This window comes from Episyrphus balteatus, chromosome 3 (assembly GCF_945859705.1).
Source record: "Episyrphus balteatus chromosome 3, idEpiBalt1.1, whole genome shotgun sequence".
In the NCBI taxonomy this organism is placed as follows: Eukaryota; Metazoa; Arthropoda; class Insecta; order Diptera; family Syrphidae; genus Episyrphus; species Episyrphus balteatus.
This window is the reverse complement of record NC_079136.1, coordinates 103,264,679-103,290,086: the sequence shown is the minus strand read 5'-3', so window position 1 is coordinate 103,290,086 and position 25,408 is coordinate 103,264,679. Positions and strand designations below refer to the sequence as shown.

The window sequence follows — 25,408 nt, the reverse complement described above, 5'->3', positions numbered from 1 at the left end:
TTAATTGCCTAGACAATGGCATTAGTAAATTTATGAAATTTAAGCAAAATTTTTGAAAAAAAAATGGTTTGTTCACAAAAATCTTAAATAAAATTTATAAAATCAAAACGACAACAGCGGCAATTTTTGATCTATAGACTTTAAAGTATTTTTAATTACCGCAAAAAAAGATCATCAAAATCAGAGCTGTTCGGCCGGGTTTCCTAATATTGCCATTTTTTGTTTTTGGAGGCTTGAAGGACTGCAAATGATTTGCGGAATTTTCAATTTCTATGTGATGAATTAATCATATTTGAACCAGTTTATCTACAGAACATTAAAAAAATTCGATACAGTAATTTTCTTGACTAACCTTTAACAAATCTCAAAAAACGACCTTTTTTTCAGGCGGCCTTACTAGATGAGCCCCTTACGTACATTTTTTGGCTCGATACTTGCAACACCCCATGGAAGATCAAGGCCTAGTGATTATCAACCATTCTTGTGCGCGTTTAATTAATTTGCAAGAATGGAAGGGACCTACAATTTACTTCTGTTTGCGAACGGATAAATAGAGATGCACTTTATGAAGACAATCATACTGTTGGAGGCATTTTCAATTCTTCTCAAGAGGCAGCACCTCTAAATGGGAAGCGAAAAATCGATCTCAGACCTCTGGGGTCATAGTCCTTCGCACTAACCATCGCGCTAATATGTGCATAGTTTATAAAAACAAAATAAACTGACTTGTTTTCAAAAACTTCTAAATTATAGTCAGGAACTCTCAAAATACTGAGAATTTCGTCGATTTCATTCGCTCAAAAATGACAATTGGTTTATGTTTTTTTTTTTTATTTTATAACCTTTTGACCATTCTTAATAAAGATGCATTTTAATGTTAATATTGATTGGAGATATTTTTGTTTTCAAGGATGACATTAAAATTTTTTTTTGGGCATGTTTAGAATCGTTAGGGAGTGAGTATTAAATATTTAGCCAAGTTTGACGTCTCTGATTGGTTAACTGTTAAATGATATCCTTCCAATTTAAGCAACTTTATTGGAAAGTTGACTGGAAAGTTAGACAAAAAAATCTCCCTAACTCGATTAACACTTCTACACCTAAATTTTCGTTCAGAAAATGACTTTGACTTAATATTAATTCCCTTACATTTCCTGAACGTAGTCAATTATACAACAAAACGGCAAGTTGGTTTGGTTGATCAATCGCCAACTGTGTAAGAAATATGCCGAAGTCTAACATTAATTTCCACAAAGGCTAATTAACATCTTATAAGAATACTAACTATACCTACCTATTATATTCCTACCATAAAAACCATTTTCTTGAACTTTAAACCTTATCCCATGTCTGTGTCTTACGGTTAAAAGTTTTTATAACGGAAAACTCAATAATTTGGCGGGAAAGTTAATTAATACCCTGCAAAAAAAGAATATTCTCCTCGAATTAAAGGATATCTGAAAATTCTGATTTCCCTCAGCATATGTAAGTCCAAACATTCTGTCTAATAAATTATCATGAAAAAGGTCAAATAAAATGGTCGCGAAATTGCCGCCATCCTGACATGGGGTCAAAAACTATAACAATCAAGACGTTTCGTAATCGAAAACTATAAAAATATACTTCCTTCTCTTCTGTTCTGTATTCAATAAATAAAATGCCATAACGACCTAGCGCATTCACATTTGGTTTGCATCCTTTTTTGCAATCAAACAAAAAAATTGTCATAAATTAACGAGCCCACTGCCAGGATCACACAATAAGAACATTGTTCTTTTCGTTTGTACATCAGTGAAAAATTGTTGAAAATTTTTAGTATTATCCTCAGAAAATGTAATGAAAAAAAATCCCTTTTTTTCTATTGTTTTCTACGGTGTGTGCGTGACCTTTTTGCATCTTCGCAAATTCCTTATGTCTGACCCTCAATTGTAAATCTGAATCCCCTCTGACCCTGGTTGACAGCAATGGTCACTAAATTGACCCTCGCGTCCCATAGTTCTAATGCAATTCTATAAAACATCTCCGTTCCGCATTTAAATTGCGGCTTTTGGTGAAGAATAAATTTTAAATCAACGTTATGCACATACATATACAGATGTAGTGAAAGAGTCAGGATCAGGACATTTATTGACACCTATATAAACGTGTGAAGTAAATAGAGCGCCATTCAATTGTTCTAGAATACGGAAATCGTATCAAATAGAAATTTTTATTTGACCCGCATCTGTTCTTAGAGACTTCTAGGTGACCCCCGATATAAATCGGGTTATATCAAAATATTCGTGGTCCTCTTGGTTCTTGCACAGGACGATAAGCAGGATTACATGGTATTATGTGAAGAGATTGTATGTGGCAGCGCCGCCGCCATCTATGTCATTACTTTTTCTTGATTGGATTGGACAATGTCCCTTTTATTATGTTGATTTCAAAGAATTTTTCATTTTGCAATAAAATATCCTTTTTTTTAATATTGTATTCACAAATACGAATTTTAAGTCGAAGGTTAGGTATTAATTATAATGCCAGGATGGAAACGTTCTATAGCGAAAAGTAACAGCAAGGTGATGAAGTTTTGAGTTGATTTGGCGCGTATTTGGTTGATCTAATTCTGGTAATGTGTGAGGTATGAGTAAGCGGCTTTTTTTTTGGTATACAGAGGTATATATTGTTTACGGAAAGGTATTAGGGCAATCAAATGGAAAATGGTATTTTGAATGTGATGCTTATATTATTTTGATTGGTTATTTTATTTCTATTTCCATTTTACGATAGAAGCAGATGTGAAGTATGTATATATCTATGAATACTCCGTCAGTAGTAAGTTCAAGATTTTTTAGAATCAGAAGGAATGCACAGAGCAAAATATGACAACCTAAAAATTAACAGATCATAAACAAATGATCAGCTCCCGTTTTTTGAGATACTACCGTTAGGAAATGCAAAAAAACGTTTTTTTTTAGTTCTTCGGACCTTATTCTTTTGTATAAGGAAAATTCTTTGAGCATATTTAGTAACGGTTTCTATAAGAACTATTTTTCATCTTTCGATACCTGTTTAAATCTTTTCAATATCTTTTGCATTGCCCGCGATATTTTAAAATGAACTAAGTGGGTTTGGCTTCATATATCATAAAGGAGATAATGTTTTAAAGTTTATAAAAATACCAAACAACTGAGGATATCTCGGGCAGTAGAAAAGATATTGGAAAGATTTAAACAGATTTAATAAGGTGGAAAATAGTTCTTGTAAAAACCATTACTAAATAAGCTTAAACAATTTTCCTTACAATTTTCCTTAGAATAAGGTCCGAAGTACTGCACTTTCTAACAGTAATATTTCAAAAACGGGAGCTGATTATTTTTTTTTTGACTTCCGAAAACCTTTTTTGCCACCGAAAACCTTCAGAAAAGTATATTTTTGTTTCGGGAACAAAAAAAAGTTTAATTTTGTTAACCAGTGTTATATTTCTCTTCTTTAATTTATCTTTTAAATAATTCCAATGCATAATTTTATTAAATGTTGTGCTTTAACACTTTCTTAAGTTGCTTGAGTTTTTTTTATTTATGCAATGATTCATGCGATGAGTGTATCGCATAATCAGGACGATTGTCTTGCTTGCTTAGTCAAGAACTTAATCACAGAGAGAAAATCATTTTTACTAGTAAATTAATAGAATATCTCCGATTCAATTGTTAATGCAAAAATACTAATGACCCGATTTGAACCAAACTTTTTTAAAATATCCCTAAATATTACGAGGTACAAAATTTATCTCCATATATCCTGCAACCACTTCTTCCCGCAATCTATTGGGTTGCTAGCAGAGATCAGAAATAAATCTCAACCTTTTGAGAGGTTCCTTAATAACTCTTATTTGTCGCCATTTTCAATAAAGGTCATAAAAAACCTTTATTTTTAAAAAAGAACAATTTCGGCAAAGGTCTGAGAGAAACCTTTATTTTGTATTTGTTTATGTTTCGGTCAACCAGTGAGATATATCGCTGAGAGAAAAAAAATAAATCTCATCTGCAAGTGTATCAATTCCTAGGGCCATGGGAGTGGTGCCATATGAAAGCTTATATTCTCTGCTACCCGATAGTGGTATAATCGGGTTTTTGGATTTTTTTTCAAAGTTCCGAGAAAATCGCGTTTGTATGTTGGGGTAAATTTTTTTTTCGAAAAATCCTCGAATCTTTGAACGCTCCTGGAACTGCTTGAGAGCAATTTTTGGGAGTGATGCCAAATGATAGCTTGTGTCATGGGCCTACATTTTGCACATTGTCAGATTTAAAAAAAATCATCTTCCATGTTAAACCGCCACATCATGCCTATTTTTTCAGAATCGGTCATAACTTTTTTTTACTTTTAATTTCTCCCGGTTTGAGAACGCGTACACCTACATGGATGAGAGTTATACCCAAATGTAGGTTAGAGTCCCCGCTACCTTTCTTCATTTTTTTTCAAAATTCCGAGATATAGCCATTTGAAGTTGGGCGGGTGAAAACGCTTCTGGAAGCTGAACGCTTTGACCTAGATATTAGAACATCGGTCTCCTGAAATATTCGAAATTGCATTGGTTGTGCTTGTCGTCCCAGCGACTCAAATCACAGTGGAAAACACATTTTCGTCTTTAGATTTTACTTTAAACGAAAAGAGATATAATCTTGGGTCTAAAGAACTTTGAGAGTCTATTTAGTTCATACATTATTTAATACATAAAATTAGAAAAAACATTCTTTTCATATTTATTTTTGCAATAAAACGACATTCTTGACATATTCGACATTTTCCTTTGAATTGACCATTTTTGATTTATTTTCAGCGAAAACGGTTAAAGGTTGACCTTTTCCATTTATTTTTTTGTAAAAATCTCAACCATTGAGAGATATTTAAAAAAATAAAGAATAAATCTCAACCGATAACCTTTATTTTTGATTTTTAAAAATAAATCTCAAACCTTAACCGAAACTAGTTAAAGTAATGTGGTAACTCTCAGAGAGAAACCGATTGAAAATAAAGGTTGACTGTTATTTCTGATCTCTGGTTGCTAGTGCTAACTCTTATGGTAAAAGTTGCTCAGAAAGTTAAAGCTTTTTATAAATGATTGAAAATAATTCAATTTTAATAACGAAGAAAAAATAATGAAAATTATTTTTATTTTAAGTGGAGTGATTGAATAATTCAATTGAAGTAGTTTTATAGTCCAATAATCTTGTCCATCTTGTTGAGGAAGACTGTGCATGAAACCCTGGCGTGTCTGATTTTTCGTTCAGTTGTTTGTAATAATGGCCCAATGAACGTCCTTAGTTTTTGGAAACGAATGTCGAACGAAAAATACCCATTTTAGATCTAAACCACGCTGGCAAACAATGGTATTCTTAAAGAACTTGTACTGAATCCTTTAGATTCCAGAAGAAGCCAGACCTTTGGCTTCATAGTACAACGCAATACCCATTACGCCAGGGGGTTTAAATAGTTAAAAATAGGCAAAACCTTATAGAAGTATTTTTTACGATATTTTTTTTGGAATGCAATTATCATGTTTCTGCCAAACACCACAGAAATATAATAGAGAATGGAATTGAATAAATTGGATTGTTTAAATAAGTGTTTAAAGCATCATATATCTATGTACTATGTATATTAGGGCGTTCGTTTATTTTTGAATCGAAAGTGGAAAAACTGTTTCTAAGTAATAAAAAAAATTCCCTAATTTTTTCAGATTTTTATTTTGACGCAAGAGGGTTAAAGTTTTTTCTCATTTGAAATAGGTATATGTTGGCTTATGAGGCCATTGTTTTAGATATAGCCTTAGGTCCATTTCACACGTCGCCGAGAACCGGCTCGGTTTCGGGTAAACGCCCCTTTTGGCAGGTTGCAAGATACACATTTGTGTATTTTGCAACCATCTAAAAAACCGAGCCGGTTTTCGGCGACGTGTGAAATGGGCCTTATTGTACAAATTTTTGATGAAGTTCTTTTCTATATTAAACACCCTTTTCAAAAAGGTATAAACCATTCTTCTAGGACCAGGGGTTTAGTCAGGACATGCATGTCTTTTTTAGGTTTATTAAACCAAGCATATTCTACTAAAACAAGCATATGAGTAACATGAAAAATAAAATAAAACCCAAAAAAGACATGCATGTCCTGACTAAACCCCTGGTCCTAGAAAAATGGTGTATACCTTTTTGAAAAGGGTGTTTAATATAGAAAAGAACCTCATCAAAAATTTGTACAATAAGGCTATATCTAAAAAAATGGCCTCATAAGTCAACATATACCTATTTCAAATGAGAAAAAACTCTTGGGGCGCCATCTAGCGTCAAAATAAAAATCTGAAAAAATTGATTTGATTTATTGAGCACGTTAAAATCCTAACGTTACAGATAATTATAAATATAAATAACTATAATAATAAAAATGAATGTATAAATACAAATAAAAAAAAAGATAACACAATTAAATTTCTAATTTACAAAATTAACGAAAAATCTAATTTTAAACTGTTTTGATTTAATATTTACGTTAACAGAGTCAATTAAGTTATAATGATTATTGAAAAAATTAATTAACTGATTAATCGGACTGTTAGACCCATAGTTCGATCTGCTAAAACTGGGACGTATTGGCAATCTAGTTCTTAACCCGACACGGGCCGCGTTAAAGTTCAAACGACCCAAAACTGAGAAGGAGGAAATAGATCCATTCATTAATCCAACGACGAAGCAAAGCTGTAAAAACTCTCTATGAGCAGAAAGGGATGGGATATTCAAGAGAATTGGGTTCTGAGGGTAGGAAGGCCATTCAATTAAATTTGACCGAGGAAGAAATCGAAGGTAAAACTTTATGAATTTCTTTTGGACACTTTCAATTCTATTTGTGTGAACATTGTAATAAGGGGTCCATATAACACAGCCATATTCTAATACAGATCTGGCAAACGAAAAAAATAGACATTTAATTACGAATGGATCACGGAACTCACTTCCAAAACGTTTAATAAAACCGAGTGATCTATTAGCTTTTTGATTATTGAATCTTAGTGATCAGTAAATGATAACTTTGAATCTAGCATTTTACTCAGATCAGAAAAGCTGGATTGGACGTGTAAACTAGAGCAGTTTAACATAATAATCAAAAACAATGAAATTATGCTTGCGTGTGAAACGCATTGTCTTGCATTTGTCAACATTTAAAAATAAACGATTGTTATTGCACCATTACCAAAAACATAGTAGGTCATTTTGAAGAAGATTACAATCATTCAATGAATTTTTTTTTCCGAAATATTTTAACATCGTCAGCGTACATTAATGAAGAAGAGTTTTTTAAAAAAAAGATGGAAGGTCATTTATGAATAAGACAAATAATAGTGGTCCCAAATGACTGCCTTGAGGTACACCGGAGTTAAATACAAACTTATTTGAGTGATTATGTTTCAAAATTTCACTATAATGTCTATCACTGAGGTAAGAAGACAAGCAATTGTTAAAAGAATCATTAAGTCCAATTCTTGACAGTTTATTTAGAAGAATACTATGATTAAGCTTGTCAAATGCCTTGCTAAAATCGGTAAAAATGCAATCAACTTGCAGATTTTTTTCAAAAGCGTCAAAACAGAACGTTGTGAATTCTAATGGGGTAGTTAGTTACTAAGTGGCTAGGACCTTTTTTATGAATAGGTTTAAGAAAAGCATATTTCCATAGATCAGGAAATGTAGAGTACTTAATTGAGTGGTTAAAAAGAATAAATAGTGGGTAAGATAAATGATTTGCACATTTTTTTAACATGAATGACGGTAAACCGTCAGGGCCAGAACTTAGACTATCGTCAAGTTTTAAAATTTGTTCACGAATTGTAGATTCAGTAATTGAAAAATTTATTAGTCCTAAGTGGGCATATTGTTGAGATGTCAGAGGGGATCGAGGGTCAGATGGAAGAGTTTCCTCAAAGGACTTCATAAAAAACTCCGCAAACATGTTGGATATAACTTTAGGATCTTGGCTAGAAAACTTATCAAACTCCATACATATTGGGTAGCCATCAGTATATCTTTTAATATCAACAAAATTCCAGAATTTTTTAGGATTTATTTTAAAATCATTTCCAGTTTTGGTTAGGAATTCATTGTAACGGTAGTTTGAATAGTTGTTAAATTCATTTTTAAAATCAATATAATTTAGTAGGTCGCTATCAGTTTTAGTTTGATTGAACCTTAACCAAGCCTTATTTCTTTTGTTTTTTAAGGATTTCAAATGCCGATCGAACCATGGGGGATAGTTATCTTTAGTTTTAACATGACGTAAAGGGATGGATTCTAAAAAGCAGTCAAATATTATTTTATAAAACTTTTAACTTATTATCTAGGTTTGAACCACTAAGCAAAGTATCCCATTCAATGAGACTTAATAGATTAAACAATTCATCAAAGTTACATTTTCTAAAATTGAATTCAACAAGATTACAAGCATTCGAAAAGTTACAAACATTCAAGTTCAAAAATATCCATGAAGCAGGATGATGACGATCTTCGATGACAAGTTTTACATCACTATGTGTAACAGCAGCATCCGTGTTTAAGGACTCGGAAGAGTATACAAGGTCCAGTATTTTATTGTTATTGTTTGGAACTCCATTTATTTGATTTAAACAAAGGGCAGCCATCGAACTTATGAGGGAGATTTCTTTGGACGACGACAGATTAATAGTCAAAAATTCGCCGCTATCATTAGAATTCATCCAGTTTAGATCACTTAGATTGAAATCGCCAACTATGATTATTTCATCGTTAGGGTCAATGTTTTCAGTTATGCCAACCAGGCAGTCGTAAAGTTGATCATATACATCACTGTTGGAGCAAGGCGGAATGTAAGTAGCCACTACGTAAATTAGGGGATTTTTTTTTTATTATTTAGAAACAGTTTTTCCACTTAAGAACTTGATTCCCGAAAAAAACCTAAATAACGAACTACAAAAATAAATTTTTAACTCGTACCCATTTTTGACTAAAGCAAAAAAACACATTTTTTAGAGATTTTACCTGGTGCAGGTTTTCCTAAATATCATAAAATCTATGAGTTTTCTGGCAAACTTGCCAGCAACGTTTTTGTTCATTATTGTTTTCTTCATAAGAATAAATTTATAAAACACTTTGTTTATAACATATTTATTGAAGAAAATCGGCCCCAAAGTCAAAAATTATCATGGGTAAGAAAAAAATAATTCCATTTAAAAATTAATATCTGAGCAACTAAAAAAGATTTTACCATTTTTTAAAATCATTTACAAAGAATAGCATTTCTTCTAATAATCAAGACATTAATGAAGTTTTTATCATAAGTATTAACGGAGTTATTAACATTAACATGAGTAAAGGCATACCAAAGTAAGCGTTTTCTTAAATCATCGCTAAAGGGTATCAACTTTGCAGATAGAGAGTTACTGTAGAACAATTTTTTTCTTAGAATATACCCAAGAATCATCCCTCAAAGTTTTCTTATCTCATCCCGGGACACCCTGTATAATATACAATGGTAAATGGCCTAACGATCGCTTAACTTTAAAACCATTCACTGCTTTTAAAGTTAATTAGGTAAATGAACCATTTTAAAATTGATTTTGGAACAAAAGTATTATTTTTTTTTTAGATTGCCACTTAAAATTGAAAGTAAAGCAGTTTTGTGCAAGAAAAATTATAAAATTTATTTCTTAATCTACCTATAAATGCCTATCTGATTATATTACGAATTGAAAAGAATATCAAACAAACAAGATTTCCATGGCTTTGCTGTGTTGGACATTTCCTTTAGGAAACCGACGAATGGAAAATCATTTTTGCATTCGTTTTTAATGGTTAATGCATGGAATAGTAATTTTGTTGAAAGTTTTGTATGTGTTTTCTTAATTTATATTATTAATTTAATTATCAAGCTTTCCCTGGCAGCAGCTGTCATGTTGAAAATGTATAGAAATAAGATTTTTTGTAGCAGATTTTAAATTTAGTTCACGATTAGCAAAGAAGAATTTTGTTTTCTATCCATTGTATTGAGAATCTCTATCTAATGTCATTTCAGAAACAAAAACAAATTTTTGTTTTCACTGAGATACACTTAACAAGAAAACATTGCAATTTCATCAATTGCTACTTGGTAAATAGCTTTCAATTCCTACCACATAACATCTCATAAAGTTCGATTTTCCTGCATATCTGTATTTTGAGAAGAATTTGTTATACACCTTGTTTTGACTTTTGAGAATAAATGGTTCAGGAACCAAAGTGCATATGAAATTTCATCCAAGTCTTTATGGAGCAAAAACAGGTTTTTCGCTCTACCTCAGGACTTAGATGTAAAAGTGCCATTGTCACTTGGTTCCAGCGTTTCTTTTTCAAGTAGTAGTACAACCAGTGACAAACAAAATTTTGATTAAGTCATTTCAAAACTTTTCTGCACTACTACTACCCACGAACCGGAAGTGCACTTATTAAACTTCAAATTAAAATAAAAACTGATCGACAGGAGCTACAAAATGTTTAATTAGGCAAACGAAAGTAGAATCAGACTTGTTATTTCGTAAAAATAAAAATAAAGAGAAAATGGGCCCCAAATTAAACTTCTGAAAATTCCACAAGATATAGGAACAAAGTCACTAGAACAGGAAAACTGTTAGTTTGGATGGTGCTTTATTAAATGATCAAAGTGGTTAAAACGGGTTTCTGTAGGCGTACAAGAAAAGTTACATAGCGGCTTATGAAAGTCTTTTACGAAATGTTGTAATGATCCAAACAACTTCATCGACAGATTCTTTAACGATAGAAAATTGGAAGAGACTTTAAAGGAGATTATCGGATAATCACTAAAATTCACAAAAAATCCGCATATATGATAGACTTTTATTTGTTTATTTCTTAATCATTTGATTTTGTAAAAAAAAAAAATTTGGAGGGGTTAAAAGTAAGTCCTCAAATATTAATCCTTTGCAGCATTGGACATCATTCTTAAACATTTGAATGTTTCCATGTTCTTTTATATCGTTTTTTTTTGGCAGTGCACCAACCAATAGAACGTTTCGGTTTATAAATATCAATAATTTCTTTTATTTCCTACACTCCACAGTAACGTTTGAAAAACCTAACTCCAATTCTTTTGATGGTTTTCAAGGTTAAAAAAAAGTTGAAAAAAGGCTATTTAAAAACAAACATTTATTTGAAAAAGAAAAAAAATACGTGCTCTAGTTTTCATTGTTCGTCTTAACTGATTTTGTTCAAGGATTCTTGGTTTGGCTCATAAATAATTATGACTTCACATTCAACAATGCCTTTTTATATCGAAGAAACTGTGTGAAGGTAAATATGCATATGTATGTATCTATTTTGCATCACAACAGGTAACAAATTTTCCTGATACGCCCTTATCGTAAGAATCAACAATGAATATTTACGCGAAAAACAAGGTAATAGGTACAATTGCAAATTTTGTATCTGAAACAAGATGCAAAAAATTATTGTACATAGTCTAATTTTTAATTATCTTTTTTGGAGAAAACGGATATAGATTTCAGAATTGAATGTAATAATAATAAAACTTGCTGAAATAATTATTATCCTTAGGAACGTACCTTAACCTTTTGTTTTTAGAAGCAAAGAAGGATTAACATTCTTTACTGGTACATATTGATCCATTTATGTGACCAGTACCTACCGCTTTCGAGTAAGTACGGTGTGTCCTAGTTGAGGTCAGTTATTGTGTGTTTTTCTTCAGTTCAGTGCTTGTCCCTTTTTATGGTTTTACAATTTTTATGATGACTCAATAAAACGCTCCCGGAAACCCAAAAAAAAGGTTTCTATTTTGCTCATATTTTTTCATATATGTTTTTTTTTTTTCTTTAAAAGGTGTACTTAGGGTTTATTTACACAGGATTATACGTTATTTTATGGAAGTACGAGTATAGATTTTTTGTTTCATTTTCAATTGTCTTTATTTTTAAAACTAACCTTACAATGGAAAAAGGAGATTCGTAGAAAATAAACAACGAATGGTTTAATTTTTTTATTGTACTTACTCGAAATCTTTTGCTGTTCTAAGTTTTCAACCCTTTCGTTTGAGTTAAAAAAAAGTATGATATTTCAGTTTAGGTATACAACTAGCGGGAGGATATAGAATTTTTATTGCTCAAGGATCATTAATAAAAAAATAACTCGTTCTTAAAAATAAAGGGTTAAGATTTAAATATGATTTAAATATGAATCGCTCTATCTTGCTTGTTTGTTTCAAAGGGTTATTTCTGTTTTCTTTTTATCTTTGAAAATGTCCGTCTACGATTATTAAATTTGGAAATTTAAATACTTTTAGAAATACCTGTGTACGTATTTTGTTTTATAGAGGAAATAACAATTGTAAACTTAAAAATTGGACAAGAATAAAAAAGTAGAAGGGTTGAAATTCAACATGTTCTTGTCGTAGTTTGAAAATGGCATTGAAAATAATAATAAATCAGTTACTATTTTGAAGAAAGAGTTATTCTAAGAACAAATTGTTATTTTTAGAAAAGTTCATTAAGGCAATAAAGAAAATTGAAGTTTTACATTTTTTCTTGGTAAAATCATTTGTTTTAATTTCAATCAAAAAATGCGCTTTAAAATGAGTTTGCATATAGGTATGTTGATTGTTAGGTAATGTTTCTTACATACTCACCATTTATATTTTGGATGTTAAACTGTTAAACAAAGCTTACTACGTTAACTATTAATACAAAATTCGACGCGTTATTTTTGGCCTTACACTCAAACATTCTTTAAAGTATAAGTGATGCATTTAACTGACATAATTTAGACTGATGAATATTTAAAAGGTTTTCATTTTACATCAAACACTTTAGACTTTTGGATCTTAAGTTTAAACCGCTGATTTTTGTTTTGACATTTCTTTTATTTATTTAGTTTTGTTATGTCATAAATAATATTAATAATTATGACATGAGCAATAATAACAAAGAAACTAAGCTAGCAAAATACAATACAATACAAACAACTCCAAACAATTTTTTCTTAATCACAACAGGTGATTGTTGTTTAGAGTAAATAACTCTGGTTGAAAACAGATTAAACAAAACGCTTCAGGACGAATTCCCTATAGAGCTCACAAAAAACAAACCTATAGTACCTATTAAAAGCTCATATTTTTCTACACACATTTTCCAAGGGTACTTACGGCCTTATTATTCAATAGTTTAAAAATACATCTGGATGTAAAGAAATTGAAATGTCAAAAATAAATCCAAATCCATGATATTCACTATCACACAGACAAAAAAATAGTAATTTTTAACAATTTTTTTAACTATTTTCATAGTTAAAATCGGGATAACTACATATTTTGAATTAAAATTTATTTTTGACATTTGACAATTTTACATCCGGGTGTATTTTTTAAACTAGTGAATAATATGGCCGTTAGTACCTATTCGAAAATTCAAATTGTGTTGAATCCTCAAAGTTTTAAACTTTGTATGTATGGTCTGATTGTTAGCAAAGAAAACAAGGTCCTTTTCTTAAAAAGCTATGAATACGTGAATGTAAATATGATTTGGTTATGAGCTCTAACCGGGTTTAAACATTTCATATACAAGTAAAAATATAAAAGTAATTGCCCATTATAAGTATTTTTCCAAATCGACTAGATTATCTGTTGGGTTGTTGTCTTTTCAAGGCTACTTTTGTTGCCATTTCTCAGGCGAAGTGATTGCCATACTTTTTTTTTTTTTGAAAATCGACCCATTTAAGAGAATTTTTTTCTGCAAAATTAAGCGTGATGTCATATCAGCATTCTGGTCAGGAAATCAAATTCTTAAAAGTATCTACTAAATCAAACGGGAATATTAAAAAGTAAGAAGAACCAAAATTTATTGTTTATTGAAACATAACTCTTCCGTTTTTTGTTGTTCAATTGCGTACTTTTACATTTTTGATGTCATTATTTTTTTCTTTTGAAATTTGAAATTATGAAGTTGTGTAAGGTACATTTAGTAATCTGTTAAAGGTATAGTAAACTATTTATTTTGTTGAGCTGTTGTTTCACTAATAATAACCTACACCTATGAAACATTGTATATGTACCTATGTAATGTACCTATATATTTTTGCATGTACGAAAAATCAAATCTTATAAAACAAGATTTGATTCTGCTTTTTTTCTACGTAGTTTGTTTGTTTTTAACCATTTTTAACAAAAGGATTTTCAGGATTACATTGTTCATTTTATGATTTTGTTTTTGCACTTCTTTAAACTTTTTATTATATTAGTTTTAGTTTATTTATTGCCCCTTAGGTAGAAATATTAAATACTCGCCATTATGGTCCATATACCAAACTCAAGCTTACGAATAGTGGCCACAGCGGAGTGACCGAACATATACTTTACATGTAGGTAGGTATACCTATGAGGAACCTTCTGTGAATTGTATTCCCTTTTAAGTAAATTTTAATTACCTTAATGTGGCAACATGTTATCCTTATTCTTGCTTTAAGAAAACACATCCTTCAAGTTTAAATTTGGAATTTCAATTAATCAGAGTTTTAAAATCAGTTTTGATAGATGATAACATAATTATAGTTATAAAATTATAAAAGGGCGTTGATATAATAATCCAGGCTTCCAGTTCCTTTCTCTATAAAGTAGTCTACCTGAAATATGGTGAATCGATGATTTTCATCAAGATATAGCTTGTCATCAAAATTGCAAACACGAGCGTAAAATTAAAACATCTTCATTCAGTTCCCTTGATATTGATATTATTTTTCTATCTAATTATAGGTCATATGTTAGAACCGAAAATTATGCTGACTTACCTTTACTCATTGAACTGAAAATCATCTTAGGAATAAGAAGAAAACATAAGGACTCTTTGTTGGCACCTTAAGACCACAAACATTGAATATGGGTGAATGAATTTGCATATAAACTCGTATGTTCTTGATCCCTACTATGCGGGTAGACAAAGGTTTGAAGAGATCATTGTTTGATATAAGATAAGGGTATTCTTGAGTAGCAACAAATTGAACCTTGAGCCTTTAAATATATTTGTAAAAACGTATCATTCTAGTTGACTGCACAGAAATGCAAAACGCATGGGGTCGATTTTGCGTGTTAAGAAAATATTCGAAAAAATTGACATCTATAACCTGGGTTCATCAGGTCAAAACTTTCATCTTCTTAATTCAGCCAGCGCGCTGTAAGAAACGAAGAGGGTAGAAAAAAATGTAAAGAAATCTAAAAAATTGTATATTTGCGTTTGTTCAGGCAATTAAAATTTGACTTGGGCAAAACATTTAACAAAATATTTGTAGGTGAAATTTATTGAATTTATCCTTACTCATATCTACAAATAAATATCATTGTTGATAAAATGTAGCAATATTGCATTTTAATAGGTTTAGCTAAAGAAAACTAAGTGTCTTGAAGTTATTTAAGTGCTAAAATCTAATAGGACTAAAACCACGACCATTTTATTAGGTAATCAATTCATCAATTTTTATTTAATAATTGGGAACTATTGGCAAAATATCCTAAACAATTTAGTTTCTAAGTGTTAAATATGGGAATATCCACTTGTTGTTTACATCCCAAATTTGAAAAGAAATATTTTTATCCGGTCAAAATCTGACTGCGCAGGAAAAAACTAACAAGAATTTTCTTTCAGTTTATTGATATTACTACTCTCTTTTTTTCATAGAGATTATTCGTAGAGAAGAAATGATTGAGCCTGTTCTTTGGGATATTAGATACCTATGCTTATTCTGTAAACCATGATTCGTATTCACAATATTTAAGAAATACCACTTTTCGCACCAACCCCCCCTCATTTCACACAACTTAACATTTCACCTTTATATATTTCGAATTACAAAACTGTATATATTAAGAATTTCGACGAAATATTTCACGATTTTAAAAGCATTTGGTTGTCTTTAGTGATATCGAATTCCGAGCAGCCATGAATATGTTAAAAATTGGTATATTATCTAAGTATATCATTTCTTAATCAATAGCTACTTCTTCGAACTTTGTTTATTTTTTTTAAATACAAATTTCGATAGGACAAAAAATACCCAATATACTCGATATCTATTTCAAAAATGTTTTTTGAGTAATAAGTTTATTCGTTCCTAAGCAATTCATATATACAATACATTTGTATATACCTACATGCACAAGTAAATTTAAAAAAAATATATGTATACATGCAGAATTAGATTGTCTGGAACTTAAATCCTTAACAATAATAATATTTTGAGTGTAAACTTAGACAAAGAATGAAAATGCACTCAAATCCCATTCCAAATTCACTCAATGGACCACTTTATGATAAGAGTGAATCTACCTGAGAGCCTGCTGCATTAATACACTTTTTTCATGTTCTGTCTCTTCGCTCCTCTGGCATTGTATCGGTTTCTTATCTCATAAAGTGCGCTCATAATGAATTTTCAAATTCATTCTACCTCTATAGTAAAATTCATCTCATAAATGAGTGTGAATAATTTCTAATGTTCATTGGCCGACTCAATTTTTTCTAGGAGGGTGCGCTGCGCTTTCACTTTGCTTTGGCTATACGACTACTAAAAAAAGGAAACAAATTCGATTTCCTTTGAGGGAAAACTCAGTGGATATTCAGTCGTGTTCGAGACATCACAACGCAAAGGATGCGTGCGATCACGGTTTAGATATTTATATACAAATAACAAAATTAAAATTTTAATAATACATGCATTTTTTCGTCTTCTATAAACAAACAAATATAATTATTACTATTGCTCTCTCACAACTGTCAAATCTTGGAAAATAAATTTAACAAGTGTATTTATTGAGACATTACAAAAACGAATAAACTGGATTACCATTATATTTTTTTTAATGAAATCATATGATTTTGTAGATTTATAAACAATAATTAACTGTGAAATAAAATATTGCCAACAAAATCAGAACAGATCAAAGTGTGAATAAAAGAGTTAAAAAAAAATCTTTTTGTTGTTGTAAGTGATGATGCTGGCGCGTATTCGAAAATAACGGATATTTAGTCAGAATAAAAGAGAAAGCTGTTTCATATTAAACTAAAAGTTAATATTTAAATTCCGAAAACGGGGAATATTAATTCTGTAAACGGAGAGAAGTCTGAGAGAGGGCAGTCGCAGAGAAGCAAAGAAAACCGCTTTGAAACAAAATTATTATAAAGGTAAGTTTTTGATTATTGGAAAAAGTTATTTTTTTCTTTAAATATTTTATTTTATTACTTTTATCGGTCGATCAATCGTTTTCACTAAATTTTATTGCAAGGTCGTTTATAATTTATATTTTCGCTGAGTTTTTGAGCATATGAAAATTTATTCAGCTATTTGAATTCGAATCTTTAAGACATTGTTTAGCAATACTCAAAGTCTGACATTTAAACCTAGTAACGTAACCGGGACTCTTAGAGTTGATCTGTGCATCTTGAAGCTGAATGGGCAATTTACAATAATCGTATAGCACTTTTTTTGTTGATTCTCGTTAGAAGTTCAGGTACCTACCCTAAATAATTGTTTACAAAACCTGAAATTAAATTTGTATCTTACAAAAAAGTTGTGCTGTAAAATAGACTGACTTTCCCTTTTCATCAGTAATTTAGGAACAATGAAAGATTCTAATAAAGTTTTCAAAACCTTTCTTTTTTGTTTACTTTAACATTATAATAATTTACGCTATTTAAAGTTTTTAAAGAGTGGTTCTGTTATCGTGGATGCAACATTCAAACTGATCAGGTAGAATAATAGGTAATAAGCCTTGAAAGAATAATTTCATCAACAAGTTCATTTTGTTTTTTCGTACCTAAATAAAATTCAAATATGTACAAATGTTGCACCCGAGATAACTGAATCCCTAATTTAGCTGTTTGCTAAAATGTGAAATTGATACTTTTAACTATAATTCTATACTTAACATGCTGATTTTTAATCTTATTCCATAAAAAATTGCTTAAAAAATAAAAATCACGTGAAGACTTGAGAGCACTCGCTATGCAGAATATAATGGAACACCTGCTTTATATAGTTTCAATTGCTAAAGCTACATAAATCCCACGAAATATTAAATAAAACGATGATCTAATCTTCCTTTTAAGATGCACCATTTATACATTAATAGATATATGTACACACATATGTATATATCGAAAACAAACTTATAAGAATGTTAAAATAAATCCCAAAAACCATTAAAAACAAATAAACAAACAAAAAAAAACAAAGATTCTCACAGAAAAATTTCTATTCTTGTGGTTAAAAAATTTTACAAAATTACAGTTTTTTTTTTAATTTGCAAAATTTTATTTTAAAATCATTACTCACAAACTAAAATGCAGCGTGTATAACCTGCCCCTACCTACCTATTACCTTCCATGCCTCCACATGTAAAACAATTTTTTGTTGCTGCACAAAAAAGTCTGCGGAATATAGTTTTTGTCTCACAACAAAATTAGAAGCAGCCATAATTCAAAGTCACTAAAAAACTTGGCGCAAAGCCTCTGTATTCACTGAGAATCATATCATTACCGTCATCATCGTCAAGATTGTGTTTTGCTAGTTTTTTTTTTTTTCCTTCTCAAATCGGTACATTCAATTGCAATGTTGTCTAAAATCGCCGACGGCAAAAGTGTGCATCATCAAATTTAAGGAACACAAGAAAAAAATAAATCTGGCTTTAATTTTTTTTATAGAAAACAAAGATTTTCAAAAATACGCAGATACAATTTTGCAGCGTGTGTATTTTTCAGACGTTTTTTCCTCCCCGCCCACCGAGAACTTGACCGGAACACAACCAAACTAGAAAAAAAAGATGAAAGAGAAAAAGATTTTTGCACTAAAATAGTTTAAAAATATATAAAATATAAAAACAAAAAGAAAAAACAAAACTAAAATGTATCTTCTACAGGAAAACTTTTTCATATAACTAAAAGAATGTATCTTAGATTTTTTAAAATACATTTTTTGTTTATGCATCGTTTGATGCATTTTTCGTTTATATGGTTGCAAGGCAGTATCGGTGAAGCAACGATGAGAAATGAAGATTCAACAAGTCGATTTAGATGCAAGAAGATTCTCTGATAGATAAATTTTTCGAAAATTGCTTCATTAATTTTTATAAAAAAAATAGAAAAAAAGATATAAAATGTACACTTGGCCTTTGAGATCAGATGTGCACATGTGGGCGTAGTCGGCAATTTTTTTTGCTTGCAATAAGGAAAGTATGCACATATTTTTTCCGTTTGACAACATATCGCAAAATAATTTTATAAAATAAAACATCTTAATTTTAACTAAAATAAAAAAAAAAATCGCTTAAGTCATTTGCAAAATACATGGCTATGTAAACATAGATGCGGTTAACTAAAGTGGTGAAAAATCACATCAAACTTTAAACCGAATTCTTTTACTTTATAGACCAAGTCATTCTTAATTGAATAGATGTAATTTAAAATCTCTTCTTTTTTTTTGTTGTTGTGTCAGCTTTCAGGTTAAAGGCTGGCGCTGGGTTAAACTATAAAATTTAACCTAGCGTTAGCCTTTAACCTGCTGCTGCTGGTTATTGGTATGGTGATGTTGAATTCAGTTCATTATTTAAGCGAGATTTAGATTTGATTATTGGTAAGGTGAGTTTTATTTTTTACCAACACTCAAATAGATATTTTACATAGTTTCCAAGTCCTGTCATATGAAAGTAATTGATATTTATGAAATTAAATTCTTAACTCATTGCATCTGGTTAATACCAAGTACTTCACTGTTTTGTTTTTTCTTGTTAACCGTTATCTTATATTATATATAGCTTTAACATAATTATGTTTTTGCTTCCAAACCTATTTAAAATGTTCCTTTATCTTGTTGGCACCTAAGGGAATTGTAACTTCAAACCTACTTTTTTTTTTAAGTTACGTATGTAGCTTAAAATATTGCTGAATTTAAATTCATACTAAGCGGATAGATAACGTAAGTGGGCGATCGAATAAAAAAAAACTAAGAAAAATTACCTGACACATAAAGGCTAAATATAGAATGAATTAAGAAATTATTGTCTTAGACCAATTTCGAGAACGACGCTTATATTATATAATAAAATCCACTTTTTCCAGTGAACTCTTCATAAAATTGTTATCCTGATAATTCGAGCGAATCAAGGAAAAGAAACTTCTTTTGATTATTTTTCATGAACAATTCTAATACATTAAAAAAATCCTTGTGTTATTTAGACAAAAAATATGGTTTTTTAAGTAGTTGAAATTATATGTAAACTTAAACTGAAAGCCTTCTAACTGCAACCTGTTAGTTCGACATTATAATGATTTCGATCATTTATAATAAATACAATCAGCTTTCAAATCTAAATAATATTTTTACATTACAAATAATATCGTACTACATTTATGTACACACCATAAATTGTGTATCTAAAGGATTCTTTGTTAAATATCATATAATTTTCTCAGTGAGACTTGATCTGATTTTCTACCTGTGTTAAAAAGGTAATTTTTTTCAATAATCCTTCTATATTTGCTTTTGCTCAAAAATCAATGAATATTGGGGTGTGCACTTTCGTTTTTCTTTTTGTAAGTATGATGTACTTTTTTGTGAAAACCGTGACGATATATCTTGAAAATTCTTGCATACACACTATAAATAACAAATAATATGAAAATTTATAGGAAATCCTTAAAATGTGTTTCTTGGTGCACAATAAAAAGGATGTTGATTTTTCAAACCGATTTGCATTGCAAGATGTTTGACTTTTACTTTTATGGTTACCTATGCATACTTTTTTATTTTTTTTGTTTTTGTGTTCGTGTTGACCCTAAGTCATGAAACTTAGTAATTTTGAAAGTAATTTTTGACTGGTCATTGGGTTTTTATGAGTAGTGAGTTGATGTCTTTTGAAAAAGATTTATTTTTTCTCAAATAATGGTTTTAAATTCTGAGAAAGAAATTAACAAAGGAGACAAGTCATAAAGGTTTTAAACAAATATTCATATTTGTAAATAGATATGTAAGGAGTATTAGAACCAAATGCTTTTTTCCTGGTCATTTTTTTTTTTGAAAAACAGGTAGGTAGGTAAAATTTCACTGGACAATTTGAAGAACAGAAATTAGTCTTTTTTTAATATGATTTAGGTAGTTATATATCACAAACACATAATATTTTTTTTAAGTTAAATAAGTCAGACAAACACCTGATTAAATAATTTTGGGATACAAAATGTGGTAATCCACAATAGAAGCCTTCAAGAATATATATTAAAGTTGAGCTATTTTTCGAGGAAAAGCTGTGCTTCCAGCAATCAGTCATACTTATTTCATTTAAAAAACTTTATATTTTTAAGATTTGAGTAGATATGTATCTAAGTACCTCACCAAATTATAGCCATAAATATTTTTCTCATTACCTACATTGCTTCTGTTTGCTGTAAGCCTAATTCGTTATACTTTTGTACACACATAAAGTTATTAAATCAACTCTACTTAAGAAACCAACCAATCAGGAATTGCCATAAATAATTGAGTAGAAAAAACAGTGATCCTTTACTTTGGCTTCCACAGAATATTTTAACATTTACCTGCGCGAAACCGGGATTGAAAATTACTGATTCTTACCTGCACTTTTTCCTGCCTTTAAATAAGAGTGAATGTCAATGATATGACTTAGTTCGTGATCGGTATCTTGTTGTAAAACACCAAATCTTCGTTCCGTTATCAGGAAAACAATTTAAATAACGAAATTTGATGTCAAAGTGTATTTCTGGCCAAGGAACAAATAATATAAAAAAAGGTACAAATAAATCAATAATAAAATGGAATGTTATTTCCGATACTAAAATATTCTAAAACAAACGAATCTGCTTTAATACCATGTAAAAACCTCAAATGGATTTTTCGCTTACTTCTCATTCTCGAGACTTGTGCTTAGCGCGTGGATATACATATGTATATGTATTTAGTACTTTACTTTCCTGATTTTATTTGAAAGCAGGAGAAAAACAATAAAAATATCCCCTTGCTTCCCAAAACATAAAAAAAAAACATAAAACGAAAAAAGGACCAAACAAAAAATATCATCCAAAAACCATTTCAAAAAGAACTATATGCATACATATATAGTAATCGCTTTTCAGTACTTCTTCTTATGTATGAAGTCCACCCCAGAAACTACATACAGGGGGAGAGATTTCCATGAATTCCACCCTTATATACCATTGCTTTATAGATTATTACATTCGGAGGGGTGACGTTTTTTCATGGACACGCGCAGAACGTGTGCCAAAAAAAAAAAAACAAACAATTGCAGATAAAAGGGGGTTCAAATGATAAAAAATGGCGCAGCTTAAAAAAAACCATAAAAAATGAACTCACAAAATGGCGCACATTTATTCATCTATATACTTTTCTCTTTATCTTTACAGTTTCTAATTCAAATTATATACCCAGAAGCGGCTCCAAGATGCAGAACTGGGATTCAATGCAGCCAGCAGCCAATTACGAGCACAATTGGTACAGCAACATGTTCCATCAGACAATCAAGCAAGAGCCTTCACAATCCACCACCCCCACCACAAATCAACTGGAGCATTATCTCAACATGAAACAGCAGGAGCTGTCATCGGCGATGACTCCTTCGCCACGAGTTCCCGACTCAAATGTCAATTCGGCGATGATAGGGGGCGATGTTGGTAACAATACACAGCATTACTTTGACAGCTCGACGGGAATGTTGCATCAACATCATCCACTCGGATTTAATCCACTTACTCCACCAGGGCTGCCAAATGCTGTCTTGCCTTCGATGTCACATTTTTATCAACAGAATACCCATCAAAGTGTCAGTACAGGACATCCTGTTGAATCTGTGACCAAAATGGATCAACAGTCTACGAATAACAACTCACTTACACCGAGAAATACTCCACCGATGGATGTGACTCCACCCAAGTCACCCAAACTATCACTAATGATTTCCACTTCGAGTGAGTTAGATCAAGATGTGATGTCATCTAATTCTAGTGAGGACATGAAATACTTAGAAAGCGAGGATGACGAAAGTATCCGCTTGCCAATCTATAATTCACATGGAAAGATGAAGAATTACAAATGCAAGACTTGTGGATTTCTGGCTATAACAAAAGTGGCCTTTTGGGAACATGCACGTTGTCATATGAAGCCTGAAAAAACACTTCAATGTTCCAAATGCCCTTTTGTCACCGAATTAAAGCACCACCTTGAATATCACATTAGGAAGCACAAGAATTTAAAGCCATTCCAATGCGACAAGTGTAACTACAGCTGTGTTAACAAGTCTATGTTGAACTCCCACCGGAAGTCACACTCGTCGGTGTATCAGTATCGTTGTTCTGACTGTGATTACGCCACAAAATACTGCCATTCTTTTAAATTACATTTAAGAAAGTACGACCATAAGCCCGGCATGGTTTTAGATGAAGATGGTGCACCCAATCCATCTGTTGTAATTGATGTCTATGGAACACGACGTGGGCCAAAAATGAAGTCCGGCAGGAAAGAATCAACTGGGGCGTCAAAGATGCCACAATTGAGTGCAGCCTTGCAAGGATTTGCCCTTAATCAGCACAACAATCAACACAACATGCCTGCTTCTCCAGCCAAAAGTACTGCTTCGTCATCGTCAGAGATAGTTCCAAATACCCAGTCGAATATTCAAGCTAACCACCAGCATTTACAGCAGTCAACTTCCACTCAACAAGAACAAATCGAACAACACCATCATCAGCAACAACAGCAGCAGCTTTCTAATCTCATCCCCTCATCGTTGTCAGCGATTCTGCAACAACAAAGAAACATACCATTTTTTCCTTATTGGAACCTTAATCTTCAAATGTTGGCTGCCCAACAACAAGCTGCTGTTTTGGCCCAGTTATCGCCAAGGCTTCGTGAAACAGCATTACAAAATCTGCAAGATAAGCAAGAAGACAAAAATGCAAGCTTTATAAATGAAGATGACGAAGAGCATGATGAAAGTTGTGACGGAACAGCTATGGATCTCACGGCCGCTACTCCAACTAAAAACAACGAAGACATCAATTCTTCTATTGTAAACCTTAAATTGAAAGAGGATGACCAGCATGAGACTCCTCTTATAAGTTCGTCCAATCAGTTCCGTCGCAAAGGTCGAGCACTAAAACTTGATGCAGCTCTTCAAGCTAAGGAAAATTCCTTGAGTCCAGAAGAGAAGCCTCGACTTAGCCCGAATCCAAATGAGGTTCCGTCATCTTCATCATTCGATGATCCATCAAAAGAGAGTGAAACCTCACAATCTAATGAAGACTCGTCAAGGCCCTCCAACAGCACCTCAAATCCAACATCAACTCCCACAACCCACTCCACGTCCACAACCAACAAATCACCTCCATCGGGCGCCATTTTCGAATGCAAATATTGTGATATATATTTCCGTGATGCAGTCCTTTACACTATTCATATGGGCTATCACAGTTGTGATGATGTATTCAAGTGCAACATGTGTGGTGAAAAATGTGATGGTCCCGTCGGATTGTTCGTCCACATGGCACGCAATGCTCACTCTTAAAAGAGAGTTCACTTGATAAACCCCTTTTTTGTTATTTCATAGCTCGTTTTTGGGAGATATTCAAAATCAACCAAAAACAGAGTTTCGTTGTCAAAGATTGTAAATATTAACATAATAAAATTTATATTTTGTTATGAAAAAATTAAATATAAGTAAAAAAATACTGTTGTCCAAAATTGTACATACTATGAATTTAAAAATCAAAACATGTTGTTTTTTATAAGTTTTTATAAGTATTTATATAAAAACATAAATGTTGTTTTTTTTTCTTTTAAAATAAAAGCAAAACAAACAAACAAAATAAAATATTTATAAAACCAAATCTATTTTCAAAAAAATATATATATTTTATTACAAAACATACAATATATAAACATATATAAACTTCTAGGACTAAGTTTAAAAGTTAAAGAAAGAAATTGATATATCAAAATAATATATCTGTTTCTATAAATGAATATAAAATGTAATCATTCGCTTGAATGTTTCGAAAAAGAAAATAATTAATGTAAAAACTATTGCGAAAACAGGAAGCAAAATCTTAAATTGTAGTCTATTTTTTGTAATTCCTAATTTTGTAATTAAAAAGAAACTTGTTTGAATCATAATTTATTTTTTTTTTTACTTTATTTAGGTTTTTCTACTTCTACTTCTTCGCTATCGAAAAAAACAAATATTTTTCTAGTCAATCAGGGAAGCCGTTTTATTCTTATTATAGCTCTAGGTTCTAAAAAAAAGCAAATCCAAAGAATAAAAAAATAATCTTACA

The 25,408-nt window shown here is 31.0% G+C and overlaps 1 protein-coding gene across 2 annotated transcripts; it reads left to right on the top strand.

Moving 5' to 3' along the window:
• Positions 1-16,677: 16,677 nt before the first annotated feature.
• LOC129915807 (protein hunchback) lies at positions 16,678-24,913 on the top strand. Of its 2 annotated transcripts, none has more exons than XM_055995493.1 (2): positions 16,678-17,233; positions 22,484-24,913. In XM_055995493.1, the coding sequence occupies exon 2, from the start codon at positions 22,522-22,524 to the stop codon at positions 24,637-24,639; it is 2,118 nt and encodes a 705-aa protein (XP_055851468.1). In that variant the 5' UTR covers positions 16,678-17,233; positions 22,484-22,521; the 3' UTR covers positions 24,640-24,913. The 2 variants fall into 2 exon arrangements, with proteins under 2 accessions (XP_055851468.1, XP_055851467.1); XM_055995492.1 differs by lacking the exon at positions 16,678-17,233 and adding an exon at positions 21,615-21,852.
• Positions 24,914-25,408: the final 495 nt, after the last annotated feature.